This window comes from Moschus berezovskii, chromosome 1 (genome assembly GCF_049115385.1).
Source record: "Moschus berezovskii isolate FMDL1 chromosome 1, NW_MosBer_1.0, whole genome shotgun sequence".
In the NCBI taxonomy this organism is placed as follows: domain Eukaryota; kingdom Metazoa; phylum Chordata; class Mammalia; order Artiodactyla; family Moschidae; genus Moschus; species Moschus berezovskii.
The window spans coordinates 165245167-165262394 of record NC_142460.1 but is presented as its reverse complement, the minus strand read 5'-3'; the positions used below and the strand labels follow the sequence as shown (position 1 = coordinate 165262394).

Below are 17228 nucleotides of genomic sequence, written 5' to 3'. Positions count from 1 at the left end.
ATGGATGGTGACTGCAGCCTTGAAATTCAAAGACGCTTGCTCCTTTGAAGGAAAGCTATGACCAATCTAGATAGCATATTAAAAAACAGAGGCATTATTTTGCTGACGAAGGTCCAAATAGTCAAAGCTATGCTTTTGTCAGTAGTCATGTACAGATATGAGAGCTGGACCATAAAGAAGGCTGAGTGCCAAAGAACTGATGCTTTTGAATTGTGGCACTGGAGAAAACTATTGAGAGTCCCTTGGACAGCAAGATCAAACCAGTCAATCCTAAAGGAAATCAACCCTGCGTATTCACTGGAAGGACTGATGCTGAAGCTGCAGTACTTTGGCCAGCTGATGCAAAAAGTCAACTCATTGGAAAAGACTCATCAGAGGAAAGATTGAGGGCAGGAGGAGAAGGAGTGACAGAGGATGAGATGGTCGGATGGCATCGTCAACACAGTGGACATGAGTCTGGGCAAACTCCAGGAAATAGTGAAGACAGAGAAGCCTGGCATGCTGTAGTCCACGGAGTCGCAAAGAGTCGGATGTGACTGAGCGACTAAACAACAACATGGGATTGTGTGATGGGTGTGCCTGTGTCCTGCTCTACCATGTAACAGTGATCTGGCCCCACATGAACTCATTATGTTCAAAAGAACCCCGGCAGCTTCAAACACCTGGTGTCAGCACTGCTTTTCTTCTGTGTACTGAGAATATTCTACAGTGTTTTTCAGGTCTACTATATCTTTCTACTTTTCTGTTCATTCTATTAAGTTTTGAGAGTTTGATATTAAAAGTCCAACTAAAAATCTTTATCTACCTGAAAATAATTGCAGTAGATAGTGGAACTATATGTAACTGTGTTCTGTATTTTCCAAATCTGCTGTAAATGTGTTATCATACTTCCATAATTTAAAAAAAAAAAAAAAAAACCACTGCCAGCTTCAAATACCTGGGCATCAATGCTGCTTCTCTTTTCAACATGTTGGAGAAGATTCAGTGTACAGTGGAATGCATTGGTTAGTTCTTTTTCATCTGTAACCTGGAATGTTTGCCTCCCAAGGAGTAACTCTTCTGTTCCCAGGCAAATGGTTGTATAGTTTTCTGTGCAGTTCACATAAAGCAGTTACAAGAAACTGGAAGTTTACAAAAGTCTTCCTTACAAAATTAAAGGATGATTTTAAACTCCAAGAAAAAAAAATAACAGCTGATATGATGTGTGCTTTGACTTGACACGATTGAATGACTCACAGACACACACACACAATGTGTGATTATCTTCACAACCACCTTTGGTACTATTATTAGCCCATTCTGCTGATGGGGAAATCGAGGCACAGAGAGGTTAAGTGCCTTGCCCAAGGTCACACAGCTTGGATTTGAGCCCTGCAGTGTGACTTGGTGTCTACTCTTTACTACTGTAAAGAGTACATGTATGTCGATGTACTTTCTCTAGTCATGTCTTCAGTTGCAAACTCTTCTATATCTAAAGAGCCAGGGAGTGAGAACATTGGAAGAGAATATTTATTTCTAAGTATTTTGAGAATCAAGTGTCTTGATTGCTATAGTGACCAGAGTTTCCCCCTGTTCTTTTGTAGCGACGTCTGTTCTTCAAAAACAGTGGTTTCTTTGCGCTGTATAGGTAAGTGATTCTTGGTTTTCTGTTTCTAAAATGGGATACATTTTGGTATCCCATTTGATACCAAAATCAAATGGTATCAAATTTGATACCTTACTAAAATTTATCCCAGTGTGTCTTTGGGGGACTTGGAGATAGAAGGTGGAGTAACGGGTCAGGACATGCCCAGCACCCTGCCCAGTGTTCCCATTCTTAAATCTGGACACACTTTAGATACCTACTGTTTTGGTCCAAGAACCAGCTGTCCCCTGAGGACAGACAAGCTCCAGAGACGGACGGGCCCTGTCTGTGGTGTCCACATTGTGGGGCTGGAGACCCATGGGTGTCCTCATTCTAGCGTTTGGACCACTTATAGTTTCCAACCTTTTCGGGCTTCCCTGGTGGCTCAGACAGTAAAGAATCTGCCTGCAATGAGGAAGATCTGAGTTCAGTCCCTCTGTCAGGAAGATCCCTTGGAGAAGGAAATGTCAACCCACTCCAGTGTTCTTGCCTGGAAAATTCCAGGGATAGAAGAACCTGATGGGCTACAATCCATGGAGTCTCAAAGAGTTAGACATGACAGAGCAACTAACACTTTCACATTTTCCAAACCTTTTATGGGTATGGAGGATACTGTCCCTGAGCTCCCTTCTCGGGTATGGCCCCGTCCTCTTCCCGTATGGGTCTCAGGCCTGAAGCTTGGATTCTCAGTTTGAACAGGTGAAGCCAGCAGTCGCTCTGGGGTGAACGCCATTCCCCAGTAGTCCTGGCAGTAACTTCCCACACAGGCTGGTTTAAGCTTCTTTAGGTACTAGGAGAGCGTGCCCATGCCATCCACCTTGTGATGGTTTGAGAGCAGTGCATGGGAGAAAAGCCTCCTTAGCTTCGTTCAGGAATCTTGGGGTCTCTGAGCATTCAAGGGGGTCCCAGGGCCTTTGTTATCTGCCCTGCTACATGGGTATTTGGGAGATGCTGATGGAAGCACACAAGTGCCAAGCAACAGGTGGCATCCAGGGCTCTCAGAAGTGGTGCTTCCTGGGGGTGGCTGCGGGGGGTGGTGGTTGCTGGAGGAGTGTCCTCTGGCACCCCACCGCAGCCAAAAGAGACCAGGCCGCGTTTTCTCAAGTCAGAGCCCAAAGAAACAGGAACAAGAGGAGATAATGGTCACCCTGCAGCCAGGCCGGAACCTTGGGATGGGAACTGTCAGGGCACACAGTGTGGCAGGTGTCCGGGGGGAGGCGGGAAGTGGGGCGGCACGGGGCGTAGTGGGATCGGGTGGGGGCGGGCCTGTTTTGCTCACGCCGGCTGCGCTGTGTTTGTCACCGTCAGAGTGCGGGGTCTCCGTGAAGACGAGCCGCCAGAGCCGGATCGTGGGGGGATCGAATGCTTACTCGGGGGAATGGCCCTGGCAGGTTAGCCTGCACGTGCAGGGCATCCACGTCTGCGGGGGCTCCATCATCACCCCAGAGTGGATCGTGACAGCCGCGCACTGTGTAGAGGAGTAAGTCCCGAGGAGGTGGGGCCTGAGGGAAGGGGCGGAGCCAGAGGAGGAGGGGGCGGGGCCTGGGCTTCTGAGGGGGCGGGGCCTGGGCTTCTGAGGCGGCTCTGCCAGACGCCTTGAGCAAAGTCCCTGAATCCTGCAGGCTCCGGTTTCCTTGGGGACACCTGGGGCTTCTAAGGGCGCCTCCGTGGCGTCACAGGGAGGGTCAGATGACTTGTGAAGCACGTGAAACTGTGGCCAACACATTCCATAGCATGTGTCCATCGCTTTGAGTCAGCACAGGGATGCAGTGTAAGGCTGGGGTGATGCCATGATCAGAACGAATTTCAGTCCACAGTCTTCTCAGCTCGGTCCTATCGTTCCTGAGGCCGCTGCCCTCTCGACAGGTTTGGGCTCCCTGGGTGCTCGTCACCAGAGAGACACTCAGAGAAACTTGGAGACTCTCAAACCTCAGTCTGTCCTGCCAGAAGGTTCTCTGAGATCCATTAAGCAGCCTGGGCCCCAGAGATGCCCATACGGATGGGTGGGGAGCGGTGAGGGTGGCCATCATTTAGAGTGTTAGCTTTTGTAGAAGATACTGTTCTTCCTCCTTTTTTCTTAAACAAGGAGTATTTTTGGTCACGTGGATATTTTGAAAAAGCCTCACTCGTGGGAGCTGTTTGTCTTGTTTAGAGTGAGGCTGGGCCTGACTCGGCTGTACCCTGGCTGATAAGCCTCAGGCAGTTCACCCCAGGTGTCTTGACAGTGCCGTCTGCACCTGTAAGACAGGTGTGCTGTTTCGAGGGTTGTTGTGAAGGTTGAAGGAAGGAATGTGTATAACTCAGGAGTGTCCCTTCCTTCCATCCACCAGATTCCATGGGCTTGTAAGACGGGATTTTCTTAGAAGGGAAGCACCCAGATGAAGGCAGAGCCTGAGTGGTTATTAGACTCAGAGTCTACTCCCCAGTACACATTTATTAAGCACCTACTGTGTGTCAGGAGATGTTCTAGAATATAAAGATAAGTAAGACACAGGCATGTTGGAAATGGGGTTTCAAACCTCAGGGAGGCATTTAGATTCAAGAATAAGTGGTGTTGGGCTTCCCAGGTGGCACTAGTGGTAAAGAACTTGCCTGCCGATGCAGGAAACGTAAGAGACTTGGGTTCGATCCCTGGGTCAGGAAGATCCCCTGGAGGAGGACAGGGCAACCCACTCTATTAATGGCCTGGAGAATCCCATGGATAGAGGAGCATTGCAGACTATAGCCTATAGGGTCACAAAGAGTCAGACCTGGCTGAAGCAACTTGGCACACACGCATAAGTGTTCTTAGAATTGCGAGGGTTTGCAGGCTGGTGCAGAAATACGGGAGGAAAACGATTCACTGATGAAGTAAAGCGGAGGGGTGTGGGAGGGTGAGGCTGTGTAAGATGGGGAGATAGAAGAGCCTGAGCCCACTGGCTCATTCTGGTGTGGCTTCTGACAAGTCATGTCACCTCGGGGGCTGATGACTTTTGAGAACTGTGGAACGTGTGTTGTGTGTTTGCCGTTCTTACATGCTGAGCGGTGTTCCTCTCTCTCTTCCAGACCTCTTAACAATCCCAAGATCTGGACGGCCTTTGCGGGAATCTTGAAACAATCTTACATGTTCTATGGAAGTGGATACCGAGTAGCAAAAGTGATTTCCCACCCAAATTATGATTCCAAGACCAAGAACAATGACATCGCTCTAATGAAGCTGCAGACGCCTCTGACTTTCAATGGTGTGTACCCATGTTCCTGCAGCCCAGGGTGTGTGAACAGTTTTGACTAAATCTTAAGAGACTAACTGGAAATAAAATGTGCTGAGAAGACTGGTTGGAGAAAATGTGCATTGAGCTACAGTGTGCAGGGCTGGGGGAGGGGATGACTGCTAGAAGAGGGTTTACCAGAGACTGAGCCACCCCAAAATGTGCCTGTGGCCACTGAGCGATGTGGTCACAACCACGTTTTTCCTCCACCACACAGTGGAGGACTTAGCACACATGCACGCCTACAAAAGTCATTTCACAATCAGGGCCTGATCAGTGACAGTTGACACTGTGCCTTTGATTATAATACATGGATCATTTACCTTCATCCTCATCAGTTTAGTCCATAGTTGATCCAGCCCTGCCATGCCCAGTGTCAGCTATTTGCATCACAGGACTGCTGACTGTTGACTTTCAGTTTTCCCAAACCCTAACTTCCAGAGGTGAACTTCTTGTCTCTTAGAAAAAGGGTCCTGGCAGGGTGAGGAAGAGGATACTAGGGCACATAGAAGTCTCCTTGGGCCACAGGGTGGTGGTCCCAGGCCCAGTGCATGCACATGGGAAGGTCCAGGTGAAGACCATCACCCGATGCCTTCAGTTAGGCCAGACCCACTCACGGTGTTTTCTCTTCATGAAACAGACAAAGTGAAACCAGTGTGTCTGCCCAATCCAGGCATGATGCTGGAGCCAACTCAGTCCTGCTGGATTTCCGGGTGGGGGGCCACCTACGAGAAAGGTGAGTCTTCCGGCACAGGGTCTGCAGGTCCCATGAATCAGAGCATGGGTTCGGAAGTGGGAAACTAGAACTAGGTTTTGATCCTGGTTCTACCGCTGAATGATTGGATGATTTTGGGGTGATTGACCCAGGTTATTTGCCTCAGTTTCTCTGCATGCTAGATGGGAAAATCCTACCTGCCCCACCTACCACAGTGCCCTGATTAAGATCAAATGCAAAGACTTCCCTGGAGGTCCAATGGTTAAAACTTCACTTTCCAGTGCAGGGGGCGTGGGTTCAATCCCTCGTCAGGTAGCTAAGATCCCACACGCCTCGTGGTCAAAAAACCAAGATATAAAGCAGAAACAATACTGTAACAAATTCAATAAAGACTTTTTAAAAAATGGTCCACATCAAAAAAATTAATTAAAAAAAAACAAATCAAATGGAACAGTGAGTGGAAACTGCTTTTTGGAGTGTTCAGTTCAGTTCAGTCGCTCAGTCGTGTCCGACTCTTTGCAACCCCATGAATCACAGCACGCCAGACCTCCCTGTCCATCACCAACTCCCGGAGTTCACTCAAACTCATGTCCACAGAGTCGGTGATGCCGTCCAGCCATCTCATTCTCTGTCGTCCCCTTCTCCTCCCGCCCCCAACCTTTCCCAGCATCAGAGTCTTTTAGAGGCCACCTCAACGTGAGAGGCACAGGGCCCACTGTGTTCAAGTCACACAGTCATTAACCGGCTGCCTGGGAGTCTGCCAGCCTTTGATGCTGAGGATAACAGTCTCGGTGAGGATGGGCCTGTGTGACTGGCAGTGACTGGCTACAGGTCATCAAAGCCTAGTCCTCCTGCCCTGACCACAAGAAGGCAAGAGGCTCTAGACTCTCCTGACACAGGCTGGCCCTGCTGCCTTCAGTTACAATTTGCTTTCATCTCTGATAACCTTTTTCAAAGGAAGAGATCCAGGCCGTTTCCTTTATATGGAGCATTGGATGTGCTTCAGTCCAGTTCAGTCGCTCAGTTGTGTCTGACTCTTTGCGACCCCATGGACTGCAGCACACCAGGCTTCCCTGTCCATCACCATTTCCCAGGGCTTGCTCAAACTCACGTCCATTGAGTCGGTGATGCCATCCAACATGTCATCTTCTGTCATCCCCTTCTCCTCCTGCCCTGAATCTTTCCCAGCATCAGGGTCTTTGCTAAGGAGTCAGTTCTTTACATCAGGTGGCCAAAGTATTGAAGCTTCTGCTTCAGCATCAGTCCTTCCAATGAATATTCAGGACTGATTTCCATTAGGATTGACAAGTTTGATTGACTCTCAAGAGTCTTCTCCAATACCACTGTCCAAAAGCATCAGTTCTTCCATGCTCAGCTTCCTTTATAGTCCACCTCTCACATCCATACATGCTGCTGCTGCTGCTGCTGCTGCTGAGTCACTTCAGTCGTGTCCGACTCTGTGTGACCCCACAGATGGCAGCCCACCAGGCTCCCCCGTCCCTGGGATTCTCCAGGCAGGAGCACTGGAGTGGGCTGCCATCCTTCTCCATACATGACTACTGGAAAAACCATATCTTTAACTAGACGGACTTTTGTTGGCAAAGTAATGTCTCTGCTTTTTAATATGCTGTCTAGGTTGGCCATAACTTTTCTTCCAAGGAGTAAGCATCTTTTAATTTCATGGCTGCAGTCAGCATCTGCAGTGATTTTGGAGCCCAAAAAATAGTCTCTCACTGTTTCCATTGTTTCTCCATCTATTTGCCGTGAAGTGATGGGACTGGATGCCATGATCTTAGTTTTCTGAATGTTGAGTTTTAAGGCAACTTCTTCACTCTTCTTTTTCACTTTCATCAAAAGGCTCTTTAGTTCTTCTTCGATTTCTGCCATGAGGGTGGTGTCATCTGCATATCTCAGGTTATTGATATTTTTCCCGGCAATCTTGATTCCAGCTTGTGCTTCTTCCAGCCCAGCATTTCTCATGATGTACTCTGCATATAAGTTAAATGAGCAGGGTGACAATATACAGCCTTGCCTTTTCTAATTTGTAACCAGTCTGTCGTTCCATGTCCAGTTCTAACTGTTTCTTCTTGACTTTCATACAGATTTCTCAGTAGGCAGGTCAGGTGGTCCGGTATTCCCATCTCTTTAAGAATTTTCTGCAGTTTGTTGTGATCCATACAGTCAAGACCAAAGCCAAAGCGTAGTCAATAAAGCAGAAGTAGATGTTTTTCTGGAACTCTCTTGCTTTTTCAATGATCCAAAGAAGGTTGGCAATTTGATCTCTGGTTCTTCTGCCTTTTCTAAATCCAGCTTAAACATCTGCAAGTTCATGGTTCATGCACTGTTTAAGCTTGGCTTGGAGAATTTTGAGCATTACTTTGCTAGTGTGTGAGATGAGTGCGATTGTGTGATAGTTTGAGCATTCTTTGGCATTGCCTTTCTTTGGGATTGGAATGAAAACTGACCTTTTCCAGTCCTGCGGCCACTGCCAAGCGTGTGGATGTGCTTAGTGATACATTTATATTAATATAGTGTTTACATCCTTCCAGAAGTATTTAGGGCACACCTACAGGAAACCCTTTAAAGCAGGGTCTCAAACCCCAGGCCATGGACTGGTGCTAGTCAGTGATCTGGTAGGAACCAGGCTACACAGGAGGAGGTGAGCGGCGTCTGAGCAAGCAAAGCTTCATCGTATTTATAGCTGCTCCCCATTGCTTTCATTACCACATTATCACAATGTGCTAATAATAGAGACAAAGTGCACAATAAATGTAATGCCCTTGAATCATCCTGAAACCACTCCCCCCCGCCTCCCCGGTCCATGGAAAAATTGTCTTTTACGAAGCTGGTCCCTGGTGCCAGGAAGCTTGGCAAGGTGAATAGTACACGGGCGGAGTGACTTAGAGGGAGAAGGGAGAGATGGCAGCTGGGCTGAGTATCCTCGCATCTGGACTAGAGAAGCTCCTGGGTTGATCCTTCCAGTTGTGAGCAAGTTTCCTCAGCAGCCAAGACCAAAGGAAAAGTCAGCCATGATCTGTGGGGCACCTTCCAAGGGCTGGGAGAGCAACAGTGAGCAAACTAAGACAAAACCTCTGCCTGCAGAAGCTTCACATTCTCCAATGGGCGCTGGGGGGGCAGAGTGTGCTTTGATAGGAAATGAGAAACTAGGTGCTTTCAAACAGTGGTGGCTTGTCATAGTGAGGGGTGGTCAGGGAGGGCTTCCTGGAAGAGGGGACATTTGAGCTGATATCAGCATGACAAGAATGTCTTAGGAACAGAAGGGCCAGTGTGGCCAGGGCATGATGAACCGGGGGCGAGGGGGCAGTCTGGAGTCAGGTTGCATAGGGTATTATAGGCTATGATGATGGCACTGGCTTCTAATCCAAGTGGGCCAGGGAGCTGCTAAGGGGTGACATGGTTGGACAGCTTGGTAGGGACTCACAGAAAAGGTGACAGCATAGTGAGGAGACCACTGCCACATCCTACGAGACAAGAAGGTGGCTCAGCCCAGGGAGGTGGGTGTGGGGGTAGGGGCAGAGCCACCAAATCTGTTGATGGATGGAGTGTCACAGGAGAGTGAGGAGTCTTGGGGGCCTGCTTCGTGCTCATGATCTGAGCCCCATGGTGAGGCACGGGGCCACTTCCCAAGTTGAGGAGGATCAAGTGGTGTGGCTTAGGGTGGATAAGCACTCCAGGAGAGGCTCTGCTTCAGCCCCCAAGCCCACAGAGCCTAGAAAACATCTGTGTAGCAGGTGGGTGACAGACAGCACAGAGCTGCAAGTGATTGGAGGTTTCCACGTGCAGGGAGCAAGGGCAGGCTGTCAGGGGTGGAGGATTGCGTGGGGCTGAGAAAGGTCGGGGTGCTTGAGGTGGAAACACAGGAGCTCTTGGTGCAGCCCTGGGAACTGTCCAAAGAAGAGAGAGCGATGGAGGAGGAGAAGTGATCCCGGGGAACCACGTGGCTGGGCGATGAGCGGGCGACTGTAGGACACGGTTGGAGCTTGGTCCACAGCCCAGAGGCAGGTAGTCCTTCCCAAAACACAATCTAGAGCCACTTTAAACACACGCCCCAGCAGTTGAAAGGTACCTGGGCTCCCCAGGAGCCAGCTTGGGAGGAGTGGCATGGCCATATGTCCACGTGTCCAGGAGGGAGACCAGACTTCCTGTGAGAGCTATGCCGTCTTTTGTTGCAGGGAAGACCTCGGATGACCTGAATGCGGCCAAGGTGCACCTCATCGAGCCCAGGCAGTGCAACAACAAGTACATGTACGACAACCTCATCACACCCGCCATGATCTGCGCAGGCTACCTGCGGGGCACTGTCGACTCCTGCCAGGTGATGACCCGCGGGGCCTTGCCCAGCTCCCACTGGGCCCATGAGGCGCACCCCTCCCCTACCTGCGACCTGGGGTTGGAGGAGACCCGGAGACTCTCCCATCACCCAGCTGAGCCCTCATCCTACCTTCTTGCCCTCTGGCCTGTGTGGCTTGTGGACTGACTTCTGTTCTATAACCTGCTGTGTCCCCCAGGGTGACAGTGGAGGTCCTCTGGTCACACTGAAGAGCAGTGTCTGGTGGCTGATTGGAGACACGAGCTGGGGGTCGGGCTGTGCCAAGGCATACCGACCGGGAGTGTACGGGAACGTGACAGTGTTCACAGACTGGATCTATCGACAAATGAGGGTAACCTTTCCATCCTCCTGATCAGCTCCCCACTTCACTGTGTCAGAGCCCGGAGGTCTAGGAGGTGTGGTCCTGTGACAGGTGGCACCCCTCCCTGTACATGTTTGAATGAAAACTTCTGGGGCCCAGCTTTGCAGGGTCCAGGGTTACCTGTGATGGGCTTGCTTCTGGCTCTAATAGCTCCATTCACCTACTCAGATGTCATCGTATCAAACTTCTGGTGACAGGCAGAGAGCAGAGCGAGGCAGGTCTGCCAGCCGTGACTTGGCCCTGTCCTTCTCTGGGCTGTCACGGGCACTCAGGGGAGCAGCTGGGGCCTCTGGTACAAGGAGAGGGTGTGAGAAGGGAAAGATCCAAGGGGCTCCTGACGCCCCTGCTGCCTCTGGCTTCTGGCCTGGCGCGTGGTCCTCAGCACAGCCCAGTCTTGGGTTCTGTCCAGATCCTGGGTGAGGACCGCGTGTCTGCCCATCGCAGGGGCCTTGGGACTGGGCAGCGCTCACAGATTTTGGCTCCTTCCAGGGCTAGGTTCCAGGTGAAAGTCCTATCTCCCTCAAGTCTCCAAAGGTGCCCAGGTGCCAGGAGATGGGGCAGAAGCCAAGGGCACTGCCTGGATTAGGTCTGGCCTGCATCTCCCCTGAGCAAAAACCTAACACCTTCAAGTGACTCAGGGCCCAGCCAGTCCCCACCCCGCAAAGGGCCGGGTTCTGGAAATTCATGACCCCCACTGTCCCACTGAGGACCTGCATGATGGAGGGAAGCTGGGAGGGAATCCTGGGGAGACTGAGGGGAAGGTGAGGCAGGCCATGGGGTGACAGTCCCTCCAGGATGAGAGAGCAGACAGGCACTGTGTGTCTAGGCAATGCTGGTGGCTCAGCAGCGGGAAGTGGGGGGCTGACGACGGAGGAGGTGGGGTAGAAAGCAGAACTGAGTAGACCCCGGATGACTTTCAGTGGCTAAGGTCATGCTTGGCTGGCCCAGAGATGCCTGCGTCCCAGCGGTGCTGAGTGATTGGACCCCCCCCCCGATATCCCGGCCCCTCCTGTCCCCAGGCCTTTGCACATACCATTCTCTTCCATTGTCTGTCTAACCCAACCTTCATGCTGTAGAAAAAATATCCCTTTGTCTAATTTTTAAAAATAATTTATTTATTTAATTTTTGGCTGTGCTGGGTCTTTATTGCTGCGCAGACGTTCTCTCATTGTGGTGAGCGGGGGTTACTCTCTGGTGGAGTGAGCAGGCTTCTCATTGCCAGTGGCTTCTCTTATGGGGGGGTTTCCCAGGTGACGCTAGTGGTAACAAACCTGCCTGCCGGTGCAGGGAGACGAAGGAGACTTGAGTTCGATCCCTGGGTTGGGAAGATCTCCTGGAGGAGGGCATAGCAACCCGCTCCAGTATTCTTGCCTGGAGAATCCCATGGATAGAGGAGCCTGGTAGGCTTCGGTCCATGAGGTCACAAAGAATCCGGCACGACTGAAGCAATGTAGCATGCACTCTTGTTGTGGAGCACAGGCTCTAGATCCCAGGCTCAGTAGCTGTGGTAAATGGGCTTAATTGCTCCGAAGCGTGTGGTGTCTTCCTCTATCAGGGATAGAACCCGTGTCTCCTTGTTGGCAGGTGGACTCTTTACCACTGAGCCACCAGAGAAGCCCTCCCTCTCAATGTAGGGGAAAAATAATTTTCTACCTTTGTTTGTTTTAAGAAAATAACATCGTTTCTTTTTCCTTTTTGAACAGGCAAACAGCTAATCTGCATGGCCCTGGGTCCTTCACAACATTCCACAAGAAAAAGAAGGGGCTGATTTTTAATCCCCATGCATTACGTATTTTTTGAGGTGATTCCGGGTCCTTTTGTTTTTATTCGATCATGATCCTGTATGTCTTGGCCCTTTCCACAGTTCTGTGCAGACCCCGTGGCTCCCCTACCCCCAGGCCTACCCTTCCAGACCCCTCGTCTGACCAGGGAGGCTGGCTGGACGTGGACATCAGAGCCAGTGCAGAGCCAGGGGATGGGGTCTGCCCCGCGGGACCTCCCCTCTGAGCCCCATTCCAGGGACCCCTCTTGGATGCACAGGGGGCTGGCGACTTCTCAGCTGCTGGATGGCTTGAGAAAGGAAGGGAAAAAACCTGGCGGAACCTGCAGGGACCAGCCTCTGGGGCCCCTGCTGGTGAGGCCATTTGGGGTAGCCCCAGGGCCTGTCTCCGCACGAGGGAATTTGATGAACATTCTGGAGTGCCTTCTTAGCAGCCCCGAGTGCTGGCTGGAAATAAAGGGACCAGCTCTTCATGGGTGATGACTTGATAGCCACTTGAAAGGGGATGCGAACCTTTTTCTTTCGGGGGGTGTGTAGACAGAGCCCTGGGAACATGTGCGATCATCCTCAGCATTGCTGGGGGCCCCCACCCAGGGAGACCTGCCTTACTCTCCAGTCTCTCCCTGGCCTCCCTTGAAGATGGTGCAATGCCCTGGGCCCCCACTGAGGTCCTCATCCCGAGTGGGGTGCCTGCTGACCCTCTTAAAGCCTGCTAATCATTCACCTGGAAATCGAGCTCACCCAGGGAAATCAGGGATACTAATTAAAGAAACACTGTTTCCTGTAAAGCGTCTACCTGTTACTACCTCAGTGCCCGTGAAACCGGGCCGTAGTCCTACTCTTAGCTTTTTGAAATTACTGCTGCCTTTGCTTGTGTGAGCAGTAGCCAGCTTGAGCTGCTTTCACAAAGTGACTGCTCCCAGTTTAATGTTCTGTAAAGGCTGTCCTGAAGCACAGCATCTGGGCTTGTGAGAAAGGAGAGAGGGGTGTGCGTGGGCCTCCCCATGGCCCCTTCCAGCCACTCCTCAAGTTTCCCTGGAGGGGAGAGTCAGGCTTCAGTGACCAGGTGTGAAGTGTAAACACGGGCGCTGTGAGGTCCTGCCTCCTCTCCGACACCCTGGTTTCGCAGAACAACTTGCGTGATTCTGTACTAGGACGTGACCTTGGAGTGGAAGTCAGGACAATCCACTAGCAGGATGCTCGGGCGGCAGCAGACCCAGGGGCCATCCTGACCTGCCTCCTCCGAGTGAGATTTCAAAAAGTGTCGTCATGGTGAGCAAGCACTCCTCCTTTAGGGCTTCTTTTAATTTATGTGACTGCTGTTTGTTTTCTGTTTTGTATCTTTTTTAAACTGTAAAATTCAATTGTGAAAAACTGTACAAATAAATTATGCTTTTTTTTTTTCCAAACATGTGGCAAGCAGAACCAGTCTGCATTTCCGCACTGGGCCTTGATGTCAGGGCAGCCGCTGCATGGTGGGTTGGCAGGGGGTGAGGTCAGGTGGTGCAGATGTGGTCCCCTGGCTGCCGTGCTGGCCCCAGCTTGTCCTGTAGGACAGCGAAGTGAAAGTGTGAAGGTGTCAGTCTCTCAGTCGTGTCCAACTCTTTGTGACCCCATGGACTGTAGCCTGCCAGGCTCCTCTGTCCATGGGATTCTCCAGGCAAGAATATTGGGGTGGGTAGCCGTTCACTTCTCCAGGGGATCTTCCTGACCCAGGGACTGAATCCAGGTCTCCTGCATTCCTGGCAGATTCTTTACCGTCTGAGCCACCAGGGAAGACTGCTAAGTCACTTCAGTCGTGTTCGACTCTGTGCGACCCCACAGACGGAAGCCCACCAGGCTCCCCCCGTCCCTGGGATTCTCCAGGCAAGAACACTGGAGTGGGTTGCCATTTCCTTCTCCAATGTGTGAAAAGTGAAAGTGAAGTCGCTCAGTCGAGTCTGACCCTTAGCGACCCCACGGACTGCAGCCTACCAGGCTCCTCCACCCATGGGATTTTCTAGGCAAGAGTACTGGAGTGGCTTGCCACTGCCTTCTCCGACCAGGGAAGACAGCAGTCCCCAAATTTTTGGCACCAGGGACCAGTTTCCTAGAAGACAATTTTCTCATGAACTGGGATGGTTCAGGTGGAGTGATGGGAAGTGGCCAATGAAGTTTCCCATCGCCACTTACCTCCTGCTGTGCCGCCTGGACCAGTCCTAGGGGCTGGGGACCCCTGATCTAGGAGGTAGCCAAGCTCCTTAAGGAGCATCACCTGTACCTCCCATTTTTCCCAGATATGGACCCTGAGACCCACCTCCCTTCTAGAACTCTCTGCCCAGTGATCCCAGAGTCCTCAGGTTCTGCCTTCTCAAACTTGAGTCTAGCATCTTCTCCCTTAAAATTCCTGTGGGCTCACAGCAGCAGAGCTGCTTCCTTAACATGTGCCTCAGCCCCTGGAGTTGTGACCACAGGTAGGAGAGAGAGAGAGGGTAAATGCTTTCCTCCCTGGAAGAGAAATCCACTCACATTCTTCAAATAGCCCAAATCTGGCAGGTCCCAACGTGTAACAGGTAATTGGAGAGAATTGTCTGCGTTATGTCAGTTTGTGTTAAAATTACGGTAAAAGTTGTAATAAAAAAAGAAAACACATGTTTTGTTAGATAATATTTTTTTTTAAGATTGTTATTTTTTGATGTGGGCCATCTTTAAAATCTTTTATGCTACAGCTCCAATACTTTCGCCACCTGATGCTAAGAGCTGACTCACTGGAAAAGACCCTGATGCTGGGAAAGATTGAAGTCAGGAGGAGAAGGGGAGGGCAAGACGAGAAGGGGATGACAGAGGACGAGGTGAGATGATTGGATGGCATCACCGACTCAATGGACATGAGTCGGATCACTCTGGGAGATGGTGAAGGACAGGGAAGCCTGGCGTGCTGCAGTCCACGGGGTCACAAAGAGTCGGACATGACCTAAAACCGAACAACAAAAGGGGACAAGTGGGGGCAGGTGCCTGCCAGCCACCTGTCTTTGTCACCTGATCGCCATAGAACTTTGTTTACTGTGTGTTTGCTTAAAGACACCTTATTGGTAGATGCTGTCCATTCATTGACATGGAACTCATGGCCAGCAACCCCATCAGTTCAGTTCAGTCGCTCAGTCGTGTCCGACTCTCCGCGACCCCATGAATCACAGAACGCCAGGCCTCCCTGTCCATCACCAACTCCCGGAGTTCACTCAAACTCATGTCCACAGAGTCGGTGATGCCATCCAGCCATCTCGTTCTCCGTCGTCCCCTTCTCCTCCCGCCCCCAACCTTTCCCAGCATCAGAGTCTTTTCCAGTGAGTCAACTCGTCGCATGAGGTGGCCAAGGTATTGCAGTTTCAGCTTCAGCATCAGTCCCTCCAATGAACACCCAGGATTGATCTCTCTTAGAATGGACTGGTTGGATCTCCTTGCAGTCCAAGGGACTCTCAAGAGTCTTCTCCAACACCACAGTTCAAAAGCATCAATTCTTCGCTGATCAGCTTTCTTCACAGTCCAACTCTCACATCCATACATGACCACGGGAAAAACCATAGCCTTGACTAGACGGACCTTGGTTGGCAAAGTAATGTCTGTGCTTTTTAATATACTATCTAGGTTGGTCATAACTTTCCTTCCAAGGAGTAAGTGTCTTTTAATTTCCTGGCTGCAATCAGCATCTGCAGTGATTTTGGAGCCCAAAAAAATAAAGTCTGACACTGTTTCCACTGTTTTTCCATCTATATTTCCCACGAAATGATGGGACCAGATGCCATGATCTTTGTTTTCTGAATGTTGAGCTTCAAGCCAACCTTTTCACTCTCATCAAGAGGCCTTTGAGTTCCTCTTCACTTTCTGCCATAAGGGTAGTGTCATCTGCATATCTGAGGTTATTGATATTTCTCCCAGCAATCTTGATTCCAGCTTGTGCTTCTTCCAGCCCAGCGTTCCTCATGATGTACTCTGCATATAAGTTAAATAAGCAAGGTGACAATATACAGCCTTGACGTACTCCTTTTCCTATTTGGAACCAGTCTATTGTTCCATGTCCAGTTCTGACTGTTGCTTCCTGACCTGCAGACAGGTTTCTCAAGAGGCAGGTCAGGTGGTCTGGGATTCCCATCTCTTTCAGAATGTTCCACAGTTTATTGTGATCCACACAGTCAAAGGCTTTGGCATAGTCAGTGAAGCAGAAATAGATGTTTTTCTGAAACTCTCTTGCTTTCTCCATGATCCAGCAGATGTTGGCAATTAGATCTCTGGTGCCTCTGCCTTTTCTAAAACCTGCTTGAACATCTGGGAGTTCACGGTTCACATATTGCTGAATCCTGGCTTGGAGAATTTTGAGCATGACTTTACTAGTGTGTGAGATGAGTGCAATTGTGCGGTAGTTTGAGCATTCTTTGGCATTGCCTTTCTTTGGGATTGGAATGAAGACTGACCTTTTCCAGTCCTGTGGCCACTGCTGAGTTTTCCAAATTTGCTGGCATATTGAGTGCAGCACTTTCACAGCATCATCTTTCAAGATTTGAAATAGCTCAACTGGAATTCCATCACCTCCACTAGCTTTGTTCATAGTGATGCTTTCTAAGGCCCACTTGACTTCACATTCCAAGATGTCTGGCTCTAGGTCAGTGATCACATTATCGTGACTATCTTGGTCGTGAAGATCTTTTTTGTACAGTTCTTCTAACTCACTCCTAAAGGATGCTTCTCTAGCACACATGTTTTGTCTGGAGGGCACAGCCAGCCTTCCTGCACTTAGGAGATTAGACAGCACTTCCCATTCTGCTTGGGGCCATATCACCATCTGAAAATACAAAAGTGCTAAACAGCATGGCGCTCAATAAACTGAAAAAGATACTTGTTTATGGCCTGAGCTGGAATAGGAAGGCAGGGTGGCCATTTTCAAACTCAGTCAGCAGTTCAATATTTTTGCTTCTCTGCTGGTGTCCAGGAAAGCGCTGATAGTGTTCATTTGGGGTAACGAATCAACTTTAATGAGTAGGTAGATCTACTGGTAAGAAATCTGTGAATAATGAAGATGGACTGTGTCCTAAAAGTGTCCACGTGGCAGGGTAGCTGACATCTTTTTCAGTTGTACTTCTCTTTTTGGAGTCCTTCTCCCGTGAGTGGCTTTAAT

General features: G+C 50.2%; 1 protein-coding gene across 3 annotated transcripts in view; it reads left to right on the top strand.

The window, feature by feature from the left end:
• Positions 1-15112, top strand: part of TMPRSS2 (transmembrane serine protease 2) — a 47656-nt gene extending 32544 nt beyond the window's left edge. The window contains exons 8-14 of one of the 3 annotated variants that reach the window (XM_088840821.1): positions 1584-1627; positions 2933-3104; positions 4670-4845; positions 5513-5608; positions 9781-9923; positions 10117-10333; positions 12003-15112. In XM_088840821.1, the coding sequence (XP_088696947.1) occupies positions 1584-1627; positions 2933-3104; positions 4670-4845; positions 5513-5608; positions 9781-9923; positions 10117-10290 (805 nt within the window). In that variant the 3' untranslated portion in view covers positions 10291-10333; positions 12003-15112. The remainder of the gene's footprint in view (positions 1-1583; positions 1628-2932; positions 3105-4669; positions 4846-5512; positions 5609-9780; positions 9924-10116; positions 10334-12002) is intronic. The other 2 variants (XM_088840818.1, XM_055414283.2) reach the window with 2 other exon arrangements.
• The last annotated feature ends 2116 nt before the right edge of the window (positions 15113-17228 follow it).